Source organism: Lithobates pipiens, unplaced genomic scaffold (assembly GCF_037356315.1).
Source record: "Lithobates pipiens isolate NorthernLeopardFrog02 unplaced genomic scaffold, aLitPip1_a1.2 Scaffold_8, whole genome shotgun sequence".
NCBI lineage: Eukaryota > Metazoa > Chordata > Amphibia > Anura > Ranidae > Lithobates > Lithobates pipiens.
In genome coordinates, this window is record NW_027507903.1 from 309,750,051 (window position 1) to 309,769,376 (window position 19,326).

Sequence of the window (19,326 nt, forward strand, 5' to 3'; positions counted from 1 at the left end):
CCTTCAATTTTCTATTTCCTTTCATCCTGCTTCTTTATCCTGCCCTCTGCTTCTTTAACTTAACCATAATGCTATTACCCTAATCCTACCAAAGGGAAATTCATCCATACAAGACATAGCCGACAAGCTGTTACTAGGAAGTATGAATGGGAAAAACAAAATAACAACAGAATTCCAACACTAATGTGCGCTATATAATCAAATAACCTACATGGAAGGTAAACTCAGAATGGCAATACAGCTAATAAATCTAAGGGGTAGATCTGAAATGAGTGGAAGCTCTGCTGATTTTATCATCCAATCATTTGCAAGCTAAAAGGCTGTTTTTTATTCTCCTTGCATGTCCCCCTTGGATCCACAGCGACTGCACTTCCAAGTGCACATTGAAGCAATTTCAAGTGAACTTTGCAATTGTAGTTTGCACTTATAGTGCAAAATTAATTTGCCTTTCGTAAATAACCCTCAATGTTATCCTTTTCTGTTGAAATTTGGCAGTCAACGGTAAACTGTCTATTTAGTCACATTCATAGCAAAAACAGGAGAGATCTGAAGCTGCCAAAAAGATGATGGGTATGTTAAATTTATGACTCTATAAATGTTCAGTTCATATGGCACATGACTGGGCTGCAGCCATCTTCACAGCACTAATATTGGTGTCATTTCAAGGCTACGCTGTGGCTGACAGTTTTCTTATTCTCCCTCCAGGCCGACATCTGTTTGCATGCTTTGGTGGGAATTCTAGGAAATTAAACTATAGTACAAACAGCAGAGCTCACTGGATGCGACCAGGGCTCATTCACATTGCATGTGGTGTCATGTATCTCCTTGTATTGTCCAGCTTAGGCAACATTTTTGGAAAAGAGAAAATCCATAGTTCATACCAGTGCATTATGTTGGAGGCCACTGGAGAAATTCTGCATTTCGCATTTAGATTGTGTTCACCGCAGACTGTCATTTAAGTGAATTCAAATAGACTCATTAAAAATGTTTTAAAACCTTTCTAACAGACAAGATAATAATGTATGCTGGTGCGAACAAATCCTTTATTATAGACAATGCGCAGTTCCAGTCCAGAACTGACCGAGACTATCAGTGTCCCTGCTACAGTGTGCTCAGGCGACACCGGTGGGGGGCAGGTCTGGCAGAGGTAGTACCTGAGCGTGTCGTGTGATGTCATGGTGCAAGGGAGCTGAATGGATTGGCTGGAGCCCAGGGGCTGACTGACAACTCATGGGGCCCCCGGGCAATAGGAGATTATGGGGCCCCCATGCAATCAGAGATTATGGGGCCACACAGTATACAAAAACACACACACACAGGATGCAATCACACAGTATACACATACATGTACACATAGTATACACAGACATGTTTCTATTGGCTGAGAAGGTACTGGAGAGGATTTTTACATACTGTCCCTGGTTTTACTGAGGCTGGCAACCCTGATGTGGCCCCCTAGTGTCAGGACTGTCAGTGCTGTTTGGACTGGAGTGGACTGAAGGGACCACCGGAGAGAAGCTCAGGAGGAGATGTGTTGTGTCATCCTCTTTGCTGCTGCACACTGCTGTCAGTGCCACTGTGCGTGTGCATTCATTACAGAGCAGAGCGGCTTTTAAGCATTTTTTTATTCGAAAGTTTTGGAGTGTTTTTAGAAGTGTATTACAAGTGTTTCACAAGCTTATTACAGCTTCAGGTGTTTTTGTTAAGGCAATAGAAAGCACTAGGGGAGGAGAGGTGGAGGAGATTAGAGATGGAGAGCTGCTGTTTAAGCAGACGACACGTGATAAAATGCACATAAAACGCACAACTTCACACATTTTCAGGCATTCCCATTGAAGTCTATAGGGCCCAATCTGCCTCCAACCTGCCAAAAAGAAGCTGATGTATTGTTTTGAGCTACAGGTGTTTTGCTTCAGGAGACAGAATGCTCAGATGTGAACAGGGCCACTGAAATGAATAGGATTTGGCTTGCGTTTTAGGGTTTTAGGCTCTACTCCAGGCTTATTTTCCCTAAACAACTTATATTCATTTACAAAGTGGCCATACTACTGTTTTTAAAATGCCCCATGCCTAAGTAAGTCATAGTATATAAATTACTATGAATTGAAATTAAACATACATGACATCATCAACAATATGTTTGAAATGGACACACAAATATATGGGTGAGTGGTACCTTGACAAGTAAAGCAACGGATGTGGAAGTGGTTGGTTTGCACCCTCACTACTTCTCCTTTACACGTCTCTCCACATCGGTAGCATTGGATGGGACCCGCATTTCCCGATGAACTATACGAGTTGTGTTGTTGGTAGGGCACTGCTGGAAACAATAAAAAAGATTATCATGGGATTATTAAACAGTTGTAATAAAGTATGAGGGGTCTTCAAAAAGATTCCGAACTTTTAATACTTTCATTGGAAATGGTGAAGGTGGGAGGAGTGGTAATTGGTCATGTCTGAGAGCCATATGACTAATCTGTCTGGCAAACCAGCTGACCGTGCAGTTTAGCAGAAGCGTTGTCATGCGGTGGTGAAGATGGCTGCCAAACTTATAAATTACACCAAAGAAGAACAGCGTCCTTTCATACGCTTTTTGTGGGCAAAAAGTGTGCCGGGGGCACTAATTCATCTCCACATGTGTGCTCAGTATGGGGATAAAGTTCTCTCTCATAGAACTGTTTATGAGTGGGCGGTTATGGAACACCAAGCTTATAGTCTGGGTTTAGCACCATCTGATTTCCACCTTTTTGGGGAAGAAGATTTTCACGTGATGATGATGTGAAAGCAGTGGTGCATCAGTGGCTACGTATTCAACCACAAAAAACATTTTTGCTGATGGCATTAAAAAGTTGGTACGACGCTGGTAAAAATACATCGCAAAGGAAGGTGACTATGTAGAAAAGTGATATAAGTTGTGTTTGAAATTCTTAATAAATAGAGTTAAAAAAAGCGTGGAAACTTTTTGAAGACCCCTCGTACAACATAAAAATAAAAGAATACAAATATGTTACATACAATTGTTTCACATTTGATTTGTATTTGAGAAATAAAAAAAAATAAAAAATAAAATAAATATATAATCAAAAAAGCATGTCTATACCCATATAGCAAGGATACCTTGCCACACATTTGTAGTAGTGTTGAATTGTAAGCCTGTTAACGTGCTGCACATTTTCACTGGCAAGTTGTACACTTGCAGAGCACTTGAATCACAAATTCTAGTTGACACTTTTCCAACTTGTAGCAAATTTGCGTGGCAAGTCTTCAGCAAGAGCAAAGTTGCAGTGGTGAGTCTACAGCTACAGCTCTGCAAGTCTACAGCATGACAATTCAGCCACAGTGACCCCTGTGGTGGGATGACTATTGCACAACATAACTGAACCAGAACTTTCAGCAGACTTGCAGAATGTTTGCAAAGAAAGTTCATCTGGAGTCATGCAATGCGGACTTGCTGCAATTGTGCAACAAACGTTTGAAGCCTGGCAAGCCTAGCAATAACTTAGCAAGTCATTTTTTAATTTGTAGCACAATTGCTTGCTATCTGGGCAACCTCATAGCTTTCTCTAGCATTATGATAAGCTGGTTATACACTGACTGAAATTCCCTGCTGGACCGGATGAATTCCAATCAGTGTGTAGGCTCCCCTGCTCCACAAAAGCAAATTGTTTAACCTCTTCACACCGGCTGAATACACATGTGCAACTTCTCAGTGCATGGGCCTTCACGCCGAGTGGCAGCATATATGCGGCCTTGTGTAAACCACTAAAGCCGCGTACACACGGGCGGACTGTCTGGCCAACTTAGTCCGTCGAAACACATTTCAGCGGACAGTCCGCTCGTGTGTGGGCTTCAGCTGACTTTTTCAGCGTGCAGTCTGGCGGACTAAGTATTTCGGAATTTCCGTAATATTGTCCGTCCAACTTTGGTTTCAGCGGACAGTCCGCTCGTGAGTAGGCTAGTTCGACGGACTAAGTATGGCGCATGCTCAGAAAGGATTTACACGGCGAAAGGTTGCATTGCTGTGTATTGGACTTCCTATTTCTAGTCCCATCGTACGTGCTGTACACGTCATCGTGCAAGCTTTCGACGGACTGTTGTTCATCCGTGTGTGGTCAAGTCCGTTCATTCGAAAGTAGGACGGACTGTCCGTCGGATTGTCTGACGGACTAAGTTGGCCATACAGTCCGCCCGTGTGTACGTGGCTTTACTGTGCTAAGAAAATGCCCCCTGCTCTCTGCACAGTAAGTGGTTTACTGGCAGTTACCAGAAAGCTACAGATCCATACTATTGATCAGGAGCTTTCTGATGATGTGACCACTGTGACAGCCAATCACAGCGGTCACACGACCCAAATGCCCGTCTCCACCTTATGGCGTTTAGGACCCATAAAGGCCCAAGAGGCAGCCGGCGGGAACGGCTTAATCAACTTGAACAACCAACATGTTGAAAATGTTTCCATCGATCAGCAGTTGCAGCCAATGAGCTGCATCCCCTGATCAGTGTGTTCTCACAGGAGCAGATGCCGCTGCCAGAACACAATGTCCCAAAGGGGAAGATTCCTCCATCCACCTCATATGTGCAGTGCCCGCTGGCTGAACAAAAAATAAATAAATAACTGTGCACGCCCAATTATTGTACTAAAACAGGCTCAAATTTATGTTCTAAGACAGTTTTAGTTATTTTAGTTGATTTTTACAGCTTATGTAATGCACAGGAATGCCAACTTCTGAATGGTTAATAAAAGTAACATCTTTCTTTTCCTTAGCTCAAGTAAACCAACTGCTTGTCTTTCTCTACACAAAACCCTATTCAGTGCTCATTGTCTCTAGAATTGCTGCAACCTTCAGGATGAAATATATAATATTAACAATTGTATTCGATTACATAATGCGCACCACAATGTCAAGGTCTTGTTCCAAAATACACACGATACTGAGCTCATGTTCAAAAACATACAGTACAATGCAAAGTTTATAATCTGATCTACACTGCACAATAGAGAACACGTGTTTCAATATACAAAGCTCAATGAGAAGCCTATATTTGTGTATACACAGCACAATACTCTTTCTAATGTGGTGATTTAACATTACTTACGGTACATATAAGTAGTTAAAACCACATAACAAAACAGTCTGTAGCTCAAGAAATTTGGACAGTTGAAGGAATATACTAATCACGGCATTTCCTATTAAAAACATGGCTTGATCCAGCCTCCTGCTGCTTCTTAAAGTGTTTCAAAACCCACAAAAGTAAAATAAGTCTGTACATGCAGTAAATCATGCTAGTTATACTTACTGTGGAACCTAAGGGGGCATTGTGTAAAAAGGCTGTTTGATTCTGTCTACTCTGATCCTCCCCTTCTTTTACTGTCCCCAATCCATCTCCTGATAGAACAGAGCCTTGGGGGAACTCTGCACATGCTCAGTTTGGTGTGTATTGCTAGAGAGGTTTTTTCTTTTCTTGGGAAGGTGCATGTGATCAGCACAGGGTCAACCACTACTGTTCAGACAGAGGTTCAGGGGTCCTGCAGCCTCATAAGACAGTCAGAGGAAAATGAAAACTCCTTCTACAAGCTTTAACCAGTGCTCAGCCAGATATGGATAGAAGTCACAAGACTACTATATACTGCTGATGAGAAAAGGTATTTATCAGTTTATTTTTACTAAATTAAATGCATTTCCAGGTTCTGAGTCTGGTGTGTCCCTGTTCAGTGTTTAAGGTCTGATTTCGGTCCAAATTTTTGGCTGAATTTGGATCTGAAATGGACCAGAAGACACACAGGGCTCCTGTGCAATTCGCTACGGAGCTGATCCATGGGTGTGTGAACCGGTTCCATAGAGAGCCTATCACAATCCCCTGATATGCGAATTGGATGAGGAGAAATCTGCATCCAATTCAAACAGTGTGAACCCAGCCTGAGTCCCTTAAGCAGCTGAGAACAGAAGTTATGTGATCACTTATAGAAAAAGAAAAAAGGTATTTATAATATAAATGTTTAAATATGTTTCAGTTAGGCTCCATTTATATTTGTGCGACTTTGGACACAAAGTTGCATGACAAGTCGCAGCCCATGTATTTCAATGGAAGCCATTCAAATCTATGCGACCAAAAGTAGCATTCAACCGCACCGTAAAGTCACAATGGGAATCGCACGGCTTTGGAGTCGCACAAGTGTGAATGGAGCCTTAATGACTGTAAGGTTGATTTACTAAAGTTTGAGTGTGCAAAATCTGGTGCAGCTGCGCATGGCAGCCAGTGAGCTTCTAACTTTAGGTTATTCAATTAAGCTTTGATCTCTCCATAAAGACCATGTTATTACAAGGGATGTTGTCTATCCCTTGTAATAGCAATAAAGTTGATAAAAAAAAAAAGAAAAAAGGTACAGTGCTAAAAAAAATAATATGTAAAACAAAAAATGTAAACTGCCTCCATTCCCCCATGCGTGTGTGCAAATGCTCAAGTGCACATAGGTCCTGCATGCATATGTAAACAGAGATCACACCACATATGTGAGGTGTCGCCACAAACAGGCCTATTGTGTAAAGCCGCAATCCGATTTTCTGACGGGAAATGTGTGATGATAGGCTGTTGGCCAAAAATCAGACCGTTTGTAGGCTCCATCGAACAATTATTGTAGGATTTTCCACGAACAAATGTTGGAAGGCAGGTTTTAACATTTTCCATGGACAAATGTCTGTCGTCTGATTTTTTGAGCGTGTGTACACAAGTCCGTCAGAGAAAAGTCCAAAGTACAAGTAAGGACGAGCCAGAAGCGGTCGGTCTTGTAAACTAGCGTTCGTAATGGAGAATTAATATCCGTGGCGTGGCAAATTATGAAATCTCGAAATGCAGCCCACAATTATCTTCTTCTTTAATGGGATAATAATGAAGCTGCTTTGCTGGTGATACTGATGGAGTTTTGGCAAAAAATTTTCAAAGGCTTTTTTTTCTAGTGATATCAACAATACTATTATTATACTTGTTATTTATTTAAATTTTTTTGGGCAAGTTACCACAACACCATTATCCCGTAGTTTTTAAGATCAAAGATACAACTATGTTGGTGTCCCTTCTCAATTTTACATTGTATTTTTTTAAACGTAACTGTCAACTCCCAAACTGTCATTTGAAGTAAAAGACATAGCCAAGTATGATTGTACACTATTTTTTTTTCTTTATAAAAAGAAAACAAATAAAATTAGACATGCTATCTGCCAATAGAACTTAACTGGAAAGTGCATTATATGCACACAAAGATATAGAAAATATAACAAATCAAATCATTATTCAACCAAAAAATAAAATAAAAGCCTCATGCATGTGTCCTGCTTCTTAATATAGGGGGTCAACAATACTAAGAGTTTGTGCAAGCAGGGGTCCATCATTCGGAAATAATTCCAAAAAACATCTGGATTATTCTCCTGGAGCTCCCACAGCAAAGGCATATGACATAATTGGTCATGTTTAATATAGCATACAATTTTTGGTCCAAGAAATCCTCCTCCTCCTGTTTCTGGACTGGACTTGGGTCAAAGCAATAACTCCAAGGCCAATAATAAATAAAACGTTATCTCCTCCGATTCCGCAACATGTCTGGTTGACGAATGGCCGCTCAGAAACTAACTGAAAAGCACAAAATGAAAAACGCAAACTGAAAAACACTAAATGAAAAGCGCAAAATGAAAAGCATGAATCAATACTCACCAAATTTCTAACATGAAATTAGCAGAAGGAGCCCAAAGGGTTGCGCTAAAGAGCTGAAAAACCACGTAGTACATCACGTTTGTTGGCTGACAGTTCCTTGCCGTTTGTATGCAAGACAAAATCCAGGCACATGCCTTTAGACAAAAAGTCAGAGGCTTTGTCTGCGTAAAATTTGATCGTGTGTTCGAGGTTTAACTCTAAACTGTTAAATTCGAAAGGCTTTTAGGCTGGGTTCACATATATGTTAATTGGATGTGGGTTTTCAGGCGAGTGTGACCAGCTCTCAATGGAGCCAATTCACACAGAGGCAGCCGCAGAGCGGATTGCAAAAAGGTCCTGTGCGTGCTTGGGTCCTGTTCAGCTGCGAATTCAAACAAAAATTTGTACATAAATTACATCTGAACCGGTGAATGGGAACGCACCGGACCCCAGGCACGAACCTGTGGCCACACATGTGTGAACCCGGCCTATAAGCGTTGCCTATTGATTTTTGGGTACCATAACTTGGCGTCGTTCCACAGGCGGACCCAACTTTAAAGCATCGCCTTTACTCAGTGTAACTTTATATTTTAACAAACAATTGGGTACTATGTTGTATTTTTCTGCATTAAAATTCATTAAAGTGTATTTTTTTCTGAAACAATTTCCATTTAAAAAAAACGCTGCACAAAAATTGTGTGTCATAAAAATATGCAACTTCCACCATTTTATTCTCTAGGGCCGCTGCTAAAAATATATATGATGTTTGGGGGTTCATTTTCTAGCAAAAAAACTAAATCTTTTTTACATAGTTAGGTTGAAAAAAGACACCAGTCCATCCAGTTCAACCTGAGTGAGTGTCTACAATTGTCCCTATTCCTGTACATTGCACACTCACATTGGTCCCTACCCTCAAGGAGCCCACAATCCAAGGTCCCCATGCATATACTAGGGCCAATTTTGGACAGAGGCCAATTAACCTACCTGCATGTCTTTGGATTGTGGGAGGAAACTGGAGTACCCGGAGGAAACCCACGCAGGCACAGGGAGAACATGCAAACTCCAGGCAGGTAGTGTTCTGGTAGGGATTTGAACCAGTGACCCTTCTTACTGCTAGGTGAGAGTGCTAACCACTACACCACTGTGCTGCCCTTAAATATGGAAGAGGAATGCCAGAATTGGTCCGGACTGGAAGTGGTTAAACAAAAAGGCACTTGTTTATGATACCCAGGGCTTTAGCAAACTAAATGTCATTGTGTTGTATCACAAGAGAATGGTAATGTCTTTGGATAGAATGGCATGAAAATAATTGGAAAGCTTTGAGAACGTTGGTAATAAATCCACTTTTGTCTGTATCTGGATACCTGGAAAGCGCTCTAATTTTACAATAATCACCTGTCCATTTCAGAGCCTAAAATCTATGGAACAATAGCAGATAGCTGGTAAAGATCAGCCAGAAAAATAGCTCCAGGTCCAACATCACATTCCAGGGTATAGATTGCTGTGACAGCCAAGCAAACTGGAGTTCACTAAGAGGTTTGGATGTATTAATTTGAGCATTGTGATCTCAGGGCATGTGCTGGGTGAAAGCAGCCTATTCATGCTCATGATCACGTTGGTTGACATCCAAACTTTTCACCAGGATTACATCTAGATAACCTTTTCAGACACTGCACAGACTTGCTCTGGCGCTCCTGGCTTTTCATCCATAGATACGCTGTCCTGACCTGCTATTCCCTTAAGGGCCATAACAGCAGATGATGAAGGTTATTCCTTCACCCTTTCCTCTCCTTCTCACAACCTGTCAGCACTCGCCTACAAATTCCTACCAGACTATGACAGAGCAATCATATAAATTTTTAACTGAATCTATTGTGACCAACTATGACAGTTTATATGATGACCTTGTACACAAATTTAAATGACTGTGGGTTCACATAATAAATATTGAGGTTGATTTACTTGTAAACCTCAGACAAGAAATATGAATAAAGCATAGCCCTCTTTAGTGTTTACTTGTCTCAATCCAGAGCACTAAGAGGGAGCATGCAAAATCTGGTGCAACTCTGCATAGAAACCAACCAGCTTCCATGTTTTAGCCTACGTTCACTCAGGGTGCTGAATATAATTGGGGCATCGATGGATTGCGATTCAGCCTTTGTAAATTCTGCATCGATGCAGAGAGCAGCTGAATCACAATGTACTCTGACATCTTTGCGGCTCCCCCCTTTGTCACATTCATCATAATGGCCATGAGGAGCCATGCAGTACGCACATGTTGGCAGGGACATGAAGGGCTGGGTCGGAGCTGAAGGGCGGCTTGACCTGTCAATGCTGGCGCTGCAACTGATGAGAGTGGCGGCGGCGGTGTCGGCTGGGCTTGTGGAGCATGGAGCTCCGGGGAGCCAATGGCCCCGGAAGTGTTCAGGGCAGCCATGGCTTTCCAAGCCAGAGGTATGATGGTGGAGGATGGCCAGAGAAGAGCCAGGTAGAGTGGCAGAGGCAGGTGAGGGGGCTGCAAGGAGGACACTGAGGATGTGGAGGAATCGGGCGGTGGGCGTGTCCCCGCATCAATAGGAAGTGGCTGCCTGGTCTGTCAGCTCACTCTGCCGTTATTGGCTGTTGGGAGTCCTAGGCTGTGAGGGCCGCCCGCGCTGGTGATCGGGATCCTGCTGGCTCTGATCCAGGGACAATGGCTGATGAGTGCACACTGCACAGTACACCTTCTCCCGGGAGGAGATCTCCGCCCTGGCCCGGGAACATGCAGGTAACCGTGCCCCTGATTGGTTACTCTGCAGCCTGGTCACATATCTGTGGTGTCTACTGAGGAAAGATGGTGAAGGGCCCCAGGATGGTTGGTGGAGGAACGAACAGAGGACCCCTGGGTGGCTGGGGGAGAAGGAGAGGGTCCCTGGGTGGCTGGGGGAGAAGGAGAGGGCCCCCGCGTGGCTATGGGAGAGAAGGATAGGGCCCCTGGGTGGCTAAGGGAGAAAGAGAGGGTCCCTGGTTGGCTAAGGGAGAAGGAGAGGGTTACTGGGTGGCTAAAGGAGAAGGAAAGGATCCCTGGGTGGCTAAGGGAGAAGGAGAGGGTCCCTGGGTGGCTAAGGGAGAAGGAGAGGGACCCTGGGTAGCTAAGGGAGAAGGAGAGGGCCCCTGGGTGGCAATTTGGAGGAGAGGGTCTCTGATTGACTACTGGCTAAGGGAGAAGGAGAAGGCCCCTGGGTGCCTAAGGGAGAAGGAGAGGGCCCCTGGGTGGCTAAGGGAGAAGGAGAGGGCCCTTGGATGGCAATATGAAGAAGGAGAGGGCCCATGGGTGGCTAAGGGAGAAGGAGAGGGCCCCTGGGTGGTGATTTGGAGGAGAGGGTCCCTGGGTGGCGATTTGGAGAAGGATAGGGCCCTGGTGACCATCTGGAGAAGGAGAGGGCCCCTAAGTGGCCATCTGGAGAAGGAGTTTATGCACATATGTCTATTAAAATCGCCCCCAAAGTCACCAAAAGTAGTGCAGGAACTACTTTTGGGAATTGGTGAGGCACCACAAAGTCGGCGTCACACCGATTATGACGGTGCCGTTGCCGGCAATAAGCTCTGATTTGGCATGTGATTTGACATGTCAAATCGCATGTCAAATCGTTCCAAAGTGAATGTAGGCTTATTGTCAAAGCTTAATTGAACAAGCTGAAGTTAAAAGCTGATTGGCTACCATGCGCAGCTTCACCAGATTCTGAGTGTGCCAGTTTTAGTAAATCCTTCCTAATGCCCTGTAGACATGATCTGAAAATTATACGAAAGATACCACTTTCGAATAGATCGTATGATAATCGGATCGTTAGTATACAGCTTTGGAGAGGCGATCACCACAGTTCATCTGATAATATTCGATCGAACAAGCACGGAATTTTTTCTCGCACGATACCAGATCATATGATTTTTGTGTAATCAGTTGTTGTCCGAAAATACAATATATAAAAAAAAAACACGTTTACTTACCTGATCCTCCACTCCCTCCCAGTAGCCAAAACTCTTTTGTATTCTCCTGCGCTACAGCATTCGACTGTCCCTCCCGGGCTATGGGCTCTACATCAGAGGACTGTGAACGCAAGAGCATGGAGGACAAGAGGCTGCAGGGATTGATCTTACACCATGGAGGGAGCCTGCAGGAGTGGAGGATCAGGTAAAGCTGGCCAGACATCAGTAGATTTTCGAACTAACGTTCATACTGAAATTACCAATGCATTTAATGAATTGATGAATGTTGTTTGAAAGTACTCCAAAAGCAAATTCAATTTTGGAATGAATGGAATTTCTCGAATGAAAACCACATTCATTGTTGGAAAGTCGTCTGCTGGAGAAAAAAGTCCATCCTGCGTCTTCTATTTTGTTGTCACTGTGGCCAAAAATGGCCAAAAATGAACACTAGCGATGGAAAATTTAATGAACTGGACGGACATACCCTCACTATTTAACCCTCTTCTCCTATTTTCTTTTTTCTTTTATTTGCTTTCACTATCTCTTTATACTGGTGCAATTTTGGTCCTCTAGTCGTCCTTTATTTCCGATTTAAGGTTTCTGTCTGTGTGACAAGTTACCTTAAAGGATATGATGCTGATCCCAATGCATTTTGATGATCTTATGATAGATGTACAAGCCTATTGGTTGATGTCATTGTGGCCCCTATATTTGTTATACTTTGTTTTGCACTACTATAGTTATCACCTGCCCGGGTGGGTAGGGTGGGCGGGTGTAGTCCTGCTTGACCCCTCTGCCGGGCCTACGATCAGGGCTGCTGTTACAAATCACGGGGCCCCGTACAGCCTACCTGGCAGGCCCCCCCTACCCCCCAAATATATCAAGACAATATTTTCACAAAAAATACACTATAATCATTATAAGCAGACACAAACATAACAGAGAACCTGTGTGTTAGCCCTTTTTAATTGTTTTTTACATTTTTAAAATAAAAGTAAAAAATATTTTTTTTTAAATGCCAAAATTATTTTATTTGAAAGTCTTTAAAGATTATTACAGTGTTTAATTATTACTTTTTTCTGTTAATTTTTTTACAGGACAGGGAAGTCTGCAATGCCGCGGGGGGGGGGGGGCACAGTGACAGGGGGGTACACTGGGGGGGATCAGAAGTAGGAAGAACAGGGAGGGGAATTGGAGCGGGGGAAGCAATTACAGGAATGATTCCCTGTGTCTGTATCTCTCTCTGCAGCAGCTGAAGTAGTAAAAAGTAGTTTTACTAAAGCTGGCCATACACAAGTAGAAATTTGTTCACAATGTTTCATTTTAAGAATGTTCATATGATGTTCTGTTTTAATCTTTTTTATTAAGATTTCAAGTAACAATGAAAACATTATAAAGTAGCAAAATCAAATACAATAAGGAACTCTCATCATAGTCAGTATATAGGAAAATGGTGACATCAACATAAAGTGGGAGAGGGAGAAACTGGCTTTCAGCTGCTGCAGAGAGCCGCACAGGGCATCGTTCTGTAATTGCCTCTCTGTCCAACCACACTGATTCCCCCCGCTGTTTGGGCCCCCATGTGCCTGGGCCTCCTACAGGATGGCTGGTGGTCCCCCTTATCAGCGGCCCTGCCTACGATGTTGGTCTGATTCAAGGCCCATTTGTCTTTTATGATACTATAATACTATACTACTATACTACTATAAGGGACACAGTTGACCACCTTGGCGCAGTTTTTCATACCTACAAATGGCCGTTTCATGGGACACTGGCTAAACCCTCCTTCCTTCATTTATGTTGATGTCACTATTTTCCTATATACTGACTATGATGAGAGTTCCTTATTGTATTTGATTTTGCTACTTTATAATGTTTTCATTGTTACTTGAAATCTTAATAAAAAAGATTAAAACAGAACATCATATGAACATTCTTAAAATGAAACATTGTGAACAAAATTTCTACTTGTGTATGGCCAGCTTAAGTAAAACTACTTTTTGCAGCCCCCTAGACTTAAGCAAACATTTAACCTTTGTAGTTCTCGGTCAGCCTCACTGCAAGGGATGATTTTTACTTTTCATTGAGTTCAGCTTTAAAGGAGAAGTACAGCCAAAGCTCATTTAGCTGTACTTCTCCTGTGGATCACAGGAGTCCAGGTCATTCTGCATTTCTGTGACCGTTCTGTGACCGTTGACAGCCCGCTGTCACCTGACGGAGCCCTGAAGCCCGCTGTCGACTGAAGAAGCCCTGAAACCCACTGTTGGCAACGAGCTGAAGCCCACTGTTGGCTGACATCACAGAGCTGGTCCAGGCTCAAGCAATATCGTGACAATGAAGTAAGGATCTGCCCACATGCCTTGCTCGGGACCCAGCTCAGCCTCTCGGCGAGGCGCTGAGAGCTTCAGCCATCTCCCATCCCCTCCACAGTCCAGTGCTCCAGTAAACGTGGGAGCTGAGCAGAGAGCAGTGCCTGACAGTTACCAGCTCTCTGCTCACAGAGCCCTGACAGCCGAGCGATCGATGGTGTCTGATCACTCGGTTCTCAGTGTTAGAGCCGGTTGGGGGACTGATGCTGCATCCACCTAGGTAAGTATGATTCTACAATAATAAAAGTCCACACTGCTCTTTTAAGATTAATTTTGCAAATCATAACAATGAAATCATACAAACAGTGATTAGCGATAAACAGATTATAAATATGCCCGTGCACCTTATAATCGTCTCTTTCGTTCTTTTGTTTAGCAATAGCCGTGCTGTATTAGGGTCAACCATTACAATCTACTTAATTTATATGCAATCAGGAGGGCCCTTGCACTCTCCCTCCCTGTAGAAAAAGGAGGTTATTAAAACCTATATTATTTAGCATTTATTGATCATTGCAGGCAGTGATAATTTCCTGGGCTAAGTCTGAAATAGTTAAGCCTGGGGCTATAAAGACAATTACAATCTTTGCTATGGAGAGGTAATAGAAAGGTAATTGACTGGGGACAATTGTACAATTGACTAGATTCCTGCATAGCGAACAAATCAGCATAGAAATATTCAAGCAAACTTAAACGTATGATTTGTCAGGGCGCCATATTTGAGAATCAATTTGCCTATCCCTACTACTGAGAAATGTATTTGCTCACAATCATCTCATTAGTATCACATTGATTTTAGAGCGCTGTAAATGACGTGGCTGCCCACAAGTGGTTAAATCTTTTGACAGGAAACAGATTAAATCCCCCCATGTAGCCATACCCTGAAGAAGAAGCACGCAGTGCAATTAAGCTTTGCTGACACCATGTTGGATGCATAACCAGTGCAGTGTGCTTTTTGGGAAGTTGTCTGCCCGTGGCTTGACTGCTCTCCCCATGATGGGGAACCTGCCAGAAATGAATAGATGGTGTTGGGGTTAACCTGCCCATGATGCAACATTAAACCACCCAACCAAGTGTGAACTCCGATGCTAAAGAGGAACTAAACTCTTCAAGCTAAGCCTAAAAAAAAATTCAGACACCAGGTTTGCCTGGGGTCTCCTCGCAGCAGATCTTTCCCTATTACTGACTTGTTCTTCATGGTATCTCTGTGTGGAGGCAGCTAACTTGGTAGAGGCAGGACTTTGCTTAATCATGTCAACACCTACAGCTAGGATAACAGTTAACTACACAGAAATGGCATCACCAAATTTCGTGCCTTAGATCTCGCACTGCAGATATACAAGTATTAGGCAGTAGGGTTAAAAGTGCCTAAGGGCACTCACTTATCAGGAAGTGCTTTTTTCGGGAGGGATTGAAGACATAAAGGTACGTTTTTCTGAAAAATTCCTTAGGCACAATTCAAGAAGAGGGGGGGGGGGAGCAGGTACTGAACCTAGTTTAAGCAGGTACCCGTTCCCACTATGCAGAAGTTCTCATCAGATTTCTTCATCAATTTAGGCCAATATGAATTCTGCTACATTTCTGCTACATATTTTTGGTAAAAAAAAATCCCAATACGTGTATATCGATTGGTTTGCGCGAAAGTTATAGTGTCTACAAACTATGGGATAGATTTATTAAAGTTTTTTTTATTGTTTTTACTAGTAATGGCGGTGATCAGTGATTTTTAGTGGGACTGCAATATTACAGCGGACAAATCGGACACTAAGTGACACTTTTTGAGGACCAGTGACACCAAAACAGTGATCAGTGCTGAAAAAAAAAAAAAAAAATCACTGTCACTGTATAAATGACACTTGCAGGGAAAGGGTTAACATCAGGGGTGATCAAGGGGTTAACTGTGTTCCTAGGGAATGCTTTCTAACTGTGGGGGGAGTGGATACACTGGAGCAAAAGAGAGATCTGTGTTTCAGCTTAGCTGAAACACAAGATCTCTTTTTCACTCCCTGATAGAACAGCAGTCTGCCTTGTTTACATAGGCAGACCACTGCTCTCCCTTTCCTCCGAACGATCTGCGGATCCGCTGATTGGCTCTCACTGTGTCCAATCATAGCAGGAGCGGTGCTCCGACGGCATGCACAAAATCATGTACAGGCACGTGATTCATGTACATGTACGTGATTTTGTGCACACGATCTAGGGCAGGGGTCTCAAACTGGTGGCCCTCCAGCTGTTGCAAAACTACAAGTCCCATGAGGCATTGCAAGACTTGGCAGTTACAAGCATGACTCCCTTTAGGCACAGGCATGATGGGACTTGTAGTTCCGCAACAGCTGGAGGGCCACCAGTTTGAGACCCCTGATCTAGGGGATACACGCATGTCACCGGAGCATTGCTCCCACTGTGATTGGACACAGCATGAGCTAATCTGCGAGTCCGGCAGCACCATACAGGTATGTAATTTGGCGCAGCCAGGCCACCCCGATGCAGTATATATGGTACTGTAAGTGTGCTTTTAAAAAAAAAAAATCAACAGCTACAGTATTTGTAGCATCTAATTTGGAATTTTTTCTAAGTTCACCTTTCTGTCTATGTTTTATGTTAAACCCATATCTACGATATAACACGAAACATAATCGCAGTCTGCAGCACCCCCTTTTTTTTCTTTCTGTCCTGATGACAACCACGTCTCTCGTTTTTGGTCCTGGTGTCACAGAGACAGGAAGTAAGCAAAAATGATCTCTATTGGCAAAAGTAAAAACTGAAATTTTTTTAGCTAACAGAAAATTTTGGCTGGGATTGTTTTTTTTAAGGTGGCTAATAAAAATGAAGTGTTTTAAAAAGTTTAGTCCCATTGAAATGTGTTCCTGTATAAAATTCTCTAACACAGGTCATCTTCACAGCACTGAACTTCCAGCGCTGCAGGGATAAATAGCTTCAGGTCCACAGTAGCATTGCAGTACACTGACCAAGGTCCTGACCATCAGCCTGTAGGATGTGGGACATACTTCATTACATGTAATTTGTGTGATTGCAGCCAGGGGTGGGCTGGACCAGGGGGCAGGGTGGAAATTTCCCACCAGGCCGCCTACCTTGACATTAAAAACGGCCGTGGCGGTGCTCTGTCATAAATTCCAACTTATCAAATTCTGAAACGAATGACAGAACAGCGGCCGCCGATTGGCTGTATGGCACCTTCTGCACTGCACTCTGGGAATTGTAGTCCGGCCGCGCTCGAGTTCCTGGTGGTGGGAGGAACTCGCAGTGCAGCAAACTACAACTCCCACCTCCCAGGAGTCTCAGAGGCAGTCGTCAGGGCATATGACATGCCAGAGGTGGAGGTGCGTCATGTCACACGTGACCTGATCGGTTGTGGGCTGGGGCCGAGCTCTGGCTTGAGGAGTGGCAGAGAAGATGTGACAGATTCATCACCACACCTCGAAGAGACTGTGCAAGGCAAGGACCTGGCTGTGAGATAGACCCAGACCCAGACACACCCCCAGCTGACCCCCCCCCCCCCCCCACATCCCATGGGCACTGATCAAACTGCACTGATGATGGGCACTGCACTGGTCAGGCTGAATTGATGGGCACTTATCAAACTGCACCGATGATGGGCATTGAAACGGCACTGATGATGGGCACTTATCAAACTGCACTGATGATGGGCATTTAAACTGCACTCATGATGGGCACTGCACTGTTGATCCTGCATTGATGGGCACTGATTCAGCTGCACTGATGCCTGGGCGCTGTCTGCACTGGTGAGGTTGCATTGATCAAGCTGCACTGATGATGGGCACTTCACTGGTGAGGCTGCATTGATCGGCACTGATCAGGCTGCACTGGTGCCTGGGCACTGTCTGCACTGATGAGGCAGTAATGATCAGGCTGCACTAATATGTGCAGTCTGCACCAGTGAGGCTGCATTGATCAGGATGCACTGATGCCTGGTCACTGTCTGCACTGACGGGCACTGTCTGCACTGGTGAGGCTGCATTGATGGGCACTGATCAGGCTGCACTGATGCCTGGGCACTGTATGCACCGGTGAGGCTGTATTGATCAGCACTGATCAGGCTGCACTGATGGGCACGTTCTGCACTGATCAGGCTGAAATGATGGGCACGGTCTGCACTGATCAGGATGCACTGATGCCTGGGCACTGTCTGCACTGGTGAGACTGCACTGATGGACACTGATCAGGCTGCACTAATGCCTGGGCACTGTCTACACTGGTGAGGCTGCACTGATGCCTGGGCACTTTCTGCACTGGTGAGACGGCACTGATCAGGCTTCACTGATGGGCAATGTCTGCACTGGTGAGACGGAACTGATCGGGCTTCACTGATGGGCACTGTCTGCACTGGTGAGACAGCACTGATCAGGCTGCACTGGTGAGGCTGAATTGATGGGCACTGGTGATGGTGAGCTGATTCTGTGGTTTAACCACTTCAACCCCGGAAGGATTTAGTAACTTCCCGACCAGGCCATTTTTTGCAATACAGCACTGCATCGCTTTAACTGACAATTGTGTAGTGGTGTGACACTGTACCCAAATAAAATGTATGCCTTTTTCCCCAACAAATAGAGCTTTCTTTTGTTGGTATTTAATCACCTCTGCTGTCTTTATTTTTTGTGCTATACACAAAAAAAGGGCGACAATTTTGAAAAATAACTGTTTTTTTTACATTTTGCTACAATAAATATCCCCAAAAAATAGTGGTCTTCAAACTGTGGCTCAGGGGCCAGATGCGGCCCTTTGCCTGCCTCTACTTGACCCTTGGGACATTATTCCTCCCACTGACACCATGGATGGGGCACTATTCTTCCTGCTAATACCAATGATGGGGCACTATTCCTCCCACTGACACCATCGATGGGGCACTATTCTTCTCATTGATACCAATCATGGGGCACTGTTCCTCCTGCTAAGACCAATAATAGGGCACCCTTCCTCCCACCGATGGGCCACTATTCCTCCTGCTAAGACCAATGATGGGGCACTATTCCTCCTGCTAAGGAGCACCATTCTTCCCACTGACACCATCGATGGGATACCATTACTCCCACTGATACAGTTAATGGGGCACTGTTCCTCCTGTGAAAACCAATGATGGGGCATTGTTTATTCCCAGTGATGTCGGGACATTTTCTACTCACACTGACCGCAGTCCGGCCCCCCTAAAGCCTGAAGGACAGTAAACTGGCCCTTTGTGCAAAAAGTTTGGAGACAATATGTATTCTACATGTTTTTGGTTAAAAAAAAAAAATTGCAATAAGCATATATTGATTTCTTTTCGAAAAGT

The 19,326-nt window shown here is 43.9% G+C and overlaps 1 protein-coding gene across 1 annotated transcript in view; it reads right to left on the reverse strand.

Annotated features, from left to right (window-relative positions):
* ABLIM3 (actin binding LIM protein family member 3) overlaps positions 1–19,326 on the reverse strand; it is a 419,647-nt gene that overhangs the window by 199,169 nt on the left and 201,152 nt on the right. Inside the window, exon 2 of the mRNA XM_077472736.1 lies at positions 2,177–2,320. Coding sequence (XP_077328862.1) covers positions 2,177–2,320 — 144 coding nt within the window. The remainder of the gene's footprint in view (positions 1–2,176; positions 2,321–19,326) is intronic.